This window comes from Lithobates pipiens, unplaced genomic scaffold (genome assembly GCF_037356315.1).
Source record: "Lithobates pipiens isolate NorthernLeopardFrog02 unplaced genomic scaffold, aLitPip1_a1.2 Scaffold_8, whole genome shotgun sequence".
Taxonomy (NCBI): Eukaryota; Metazoa; Chordata; class Amphibia; order Anura; family Ranidae; genus Lithobates; species Lithobates pipiens.
Window position 1 is genome coordinate 646,932,245 of NW_027507903.1, and position 4,676 is coordinate 646,936,920.

General features: G+C 42.7%; 1 protein-coding gene across 1 annotated transcript; it reads left to right on the forward strand.

Annotated features, from left to right (window-relative positions):
- The first annotated feature begins 847 nt into the window (after positions 1-847).
- Positions 848-3,291, forward strand: LOC143961677 (E3 ubiquitin-protein ligase TRIM39-like). Its single transcript, XM_077470997.1, has one exon. It carries the CDS (start codon positions 1,464-1,466, stop codon positions 2,802-2,804), a length of 1,341 nt encoding a protein of 446 aa, XP_077327123.1. The 5' UTR covers positions 848-1,463; the 3' UTR covers positions 2,805-3,291.
- The last annotated feature ends 1,385 nt before the right edge of the window (positions 3,292-4,676 follow it).

Below are 4,676 nucleotides of genomic sequence, written 5' to 3' on the forward strand. Positions count from 1 at the left end.
GTTATGCTTGTAAGCCCACGTACACACGGTCGGAGATTTTGCCAACCAAATCCGTCGGATTTTGCCCGTCGGATTTAGTCCGACGGATTGTGTCCGAAACTGTTGCATACACACGGTCGGGCCAAGTTGGCGAAAAATCCGAACGTGATGACGTAATTTCATTACGATGGGACTACATTCAGGCTAGTAGCCAATAGCTTTGATGTAGGAATTTGATCTGAGCATGCGTGGCACTTGGTCCGATGAAAATGCTCTACACATGATCGGATTAGGTCCGTCCGGCCCAGTTGGTCGGGAAATATTTCCAACATGTTGGAAAATTGGGTTGGACGGAGATTCGAACGGAATCAGTCTGATGCATACCACACACAGTCGGATTATCTGACGACACGGTCCGATAAGACTCATTCCGACAGATTCTCTGACCGTGTGTACAAGGGCTCACTGTCAGGCTTGCAATGCCTCATGGGATTGTAGTTTTGCAACAGCTGGAGGGCTGCTAGTTTGAGAGGTGAGAAGGGGATTCCGTGGGACTCTGTCAAGGGTCAACACTAGAAGCCACACTACAAGAAAGGGAATGACTGCCAAGAACAAGCACCCGTTTTTACTGCAATCTCATGAAATGTCTGGAATCCTGTTTGCTGCAGAAATCATGGACCAGCAATAACAGAAGCAAAGTGACATTTATTTTATTGTATATTACAAACAGACCAGTGCATTTGCTAGTAAAATGATAGGCTGAGTGTACATGTGTGTGTATATATATATATATATATATATATGCACATTTGTATCACTCTGAACGTCTTGTATTTTAATCCTGTAACTATAAGGGCTCATGCACATACTTGTGTAAAGTGGTGCATGCGTACAAATGTAATGTACTGAATGCAGACTATCTATGTTCGCAGACTTACGTCTGTACTAATGTGCCACTTAATGCAGGTAGCAGCTCATACCTGCGAACAGCTGCCTACACCCATTTATTTCTATGGATGGCAGTACAGAGCACCAGTTTTTTGGGCTTTATTGCAAGAATTAGACAAACAGCAGGAATTAAGAAGAGATAACCATCTTTCTGTGTCATGTAAAGCTATGCGGTATACATACCTTTACTCCTGCAAAGAAAAAAAAACTCCCTTGTCTGTGCTTCGATCTCAGTTTCATATATTACTGATCTGGCCCAAACTTGCAATTCGTAGAAAAATGTGACCCACCCAACTGCCTTCTTCCTCTGAGATTTTTACTATTACTTCTCTCTTCTGCTGTCAGCGATTGGGTCGGCTGCTCTGAGAGCTGAACTGGACTGTTCCGTCTTTCTGAACATTTATACAGAACCTGTAACCTTGATTGATCGTGTGCTGGATACACAGGAGGGGTCTGGAGATTACTACTGTCCTGAAAGCAGAAAAGGTTTCAAGAGTCATCCTGCACTGCAGAGGAACATAACACTGCGTAACATAATGGAGAAGTTGCTATCTGCTCAGCCCGATCAGGAGTCCGGGGTCTTCTGTACTTACTGTGTGGACTCTCCTGTACCTGCTGTTAGATCCTGTCTGCTCTGTGAGGTTTCCCTGTGTGATAAACACTTGAGAGTCCACAAAAAGTCCCCAGAACACGTCTTATGTGACCCCACCTTGTCCATGGAGAGCAGGAAATGCTCCGTCCATAAGAAGATCCTGGAGTATTACTGCACTGAGGATGAGACCTGTATCTGTGTCTCTTGCTGTCTGATTGGAGAACACAAAGGACATGAGATGGAGTCAATGGATGAGGCGTCTGAGAAGAAAAGAAAGAAAATGAGAAATGTTCTGCAGACAAAGATAGAGGAGATGGAGGAAATAGTCCAGAGTCTGCAGGACCATAGGAGGGAAGTAGAAGAAAAAGCAACTAGTGACACCGAGAGAGTCACTGCTCTGTTTAGAGTTCTCAGGAGACGTCTGAAAGACCTGGAGAAGAGAGTCCTGAGGGAAATCTCCGGGAGGGCAGAGCGGATCTCCATCTCCATCCGGGATCTGGAAATAAAGAAGGAGGAGCTGTCCAGGAAGATGCGTCACCTTGAGGAGCTGTGTAACGTGACGGATCCACTGACTGTCTTACAGGAATCAGACACAGGTGACTTGTGTGATACTGAGGATGGAGATAATGAGGACAGAGAGAGACATGAGGAGCTCCTCCATGATGGAGGGGGTCTGGATGTTGCTGGGATTATACACACAGGTTTATCTGATATAATAACAGAGGTAAATGTAATTTTCCATATACAGGAAGCTGCAGACATATTAATGGATGTAAACACAGTTCATAATTATCTCCATATATCAGATGACAGGAAAACTGTATACTGGTCAGATATAGACCAGAATCACCCAGAAACACCAGAGAGATTTCAGGATTATCCTCAGGTGTTGAGTAGTCAAAGTTTCTCCTCAGGGAGACATTACTGGGAAGTGGATGTCGGGGAATCAGATAGATGGAGAGTCGGGATGTGTTACCCCAGTATAGACAGGAGTGGAGATTGGTCATTTATTGGAAATAATGGTAAGTCTTGGTGTTTGTACAGGGAGGGTGATCAGTATGGAGTGAGATATCGCCACAAACCCATCCCCTACCTTGGCAATATCTGTAGTAACAGATTTAGGATATGTCTTGAATATGAGGCCGGGCGGATTTCCTTTTATGATCTTGGTGACCCAATCCACCCTCTCCACACCTTCACCACCACCTTCACTGAGCCCCTCCATGTCGGGTTGTATGTCTATGGAGGTTGTATAAAGATTTGTGGTGGGAATCAGAAGATGTGAGATATCTTCTGAGGTGCCATATATCTGCCCATACCTGTGTGTGTGCCGAAACTGTGATTCATAGAGTGCCACTGGTCACTGACAGCTCTGGTCTCGTATTAAAGATCAAGAGCAAGAAGGACTGGCTCCTGTCTTATGATTACTGTGATAGCCTGTGATAGGTTATCACAGTAATACCTTGTTTTTGAGCCCTCCCCATATGTCTTTCTCCTCTGTGAGAAGGAAAAGGTACATTGTATCTTTTGGAGAAAATAAATATATAAATAAAATAGCTACATCTGGTTTTAGACCTAATTCACACTTGTGTGACTTGTCATGCGACTTTGGACATCAAAGTCGCTTTTACAAGTCCTATCCTATGTTTTCCAATGATAACCCTTCCAAAAAGTGGCACTTAAAAGTAGTTCTTTGGTCTGACTTTGCAGAGTGACAACAAGTCACATTCAAAATATGGTTGCAATTTTGTGGGACTTTATAGGTACAACACAAAGATAATAATTCAGAAATTTCATTAAAATAATTCAATATTTATTTAACAAGAGATTAAAAGAAAGTACCATATCCTCATCAAAACAAATATTACCCATATGATGCAGTCCTTATGTTTATAGCAGTATTTGCGCAGATCCCGACATGTTTTGTCCTGAAACTGGGCTTCCTCAGGGGATGCTATCTACTTATGGTCAAAACCTTCCTGAAGTTCAAAAAGTGTCTCATAAGTCTACAGTCGCTAATGGTTCAAAGATTGGTAAGATGGCAAAACCAACATAGAACTGCAGGCAACCACATAGGTTGGACTTGATGGATTTATGTCTATGTAACCACAGGAAGCAGATCAGGACCGAGAGAGTCTAATCTGTGCTGTGGAATCCTTGCCCTTGTGTCCTTTTCTTACATAGACTTTCTCAGTCCTGATCTGCCTCCTGTGTTCGCCTGCAGCTCTCTTTGGTTTTGGCATCTTACTGAAATGGATATTTTATAGATAGGCAACTCCTATCCTCATATTGATTAGTGGTTCCAAATTAATAATAACTACTGCAGTAGGGAACAGACACAAAAGATACGCTCAGCATCTTCCCAAATAACCGTTCTCCTTTATTATGATGCATTTGAAGGTTTTTATACACATGATTACGTAGTTATCACATTAATATTACAATTGTATGTTTATGGTAACAAGGGGCGTAACATAGGCAGGCTAATTCTAATCAGGACTCGAAAGAATGCAAAACATGTACTGAAAACATTATTAGTGCCGTGTGCACAGTGAGGGCATTGTGCAATACATATAAATTAGAATACAATTATATACAGTTTTCATTACATGACCAACCTTTGAACCATTAGCGATTGTAGATTTATTAAACACTTCTTGAACTCCATGAAAGGCTTTGACTCTAATGCCGCGTACACATGATCGGAATTTCGGGCAGCAAAAGACCAATGAGAGCTTTTCATCGGAAAATGCGACCGTGTGTATGCTCAATCGGAATTTAGCTGGCCGAATTCCCGCCAGCAAAAATTTGATAGCATGTTCTGAATTTTCCCGATGGAAAAACTTTTCCATCGGAAATTCCGATCGTGTGTATGCAATTCCGACGCGCAAAAACTCACGCATGCTCAGATTCAACTACGAGACGGAAGCTATTGGCTACTAGGTATTGAACTTCCTTTTTCTAGTCCCGTCGTACGTGTTGTACGTCACTGCTTTCTTGGTGGTCTGAATTTGGTGTGGACGTGTGTAGGCAAGACAGTTCTGAATTCCGACGGGAAAACCATCAGAGCTTTTTCCAACGAGAATTCCGATCGTGTGGCATAAGCGGATAGCATCCCCTAAGGAAGTTTCAGGGTGAAACATGTCGGTATATAAAA

Coding starts and splice junctions, on each gene's coding strand:
- LOC143961677 (XM_077470997.1), top strand. CDS start 1,464: ATGGAGAAGTTGCTATCTGCTCAGCCCGATCAGGAGTCCGGGGTCTTC.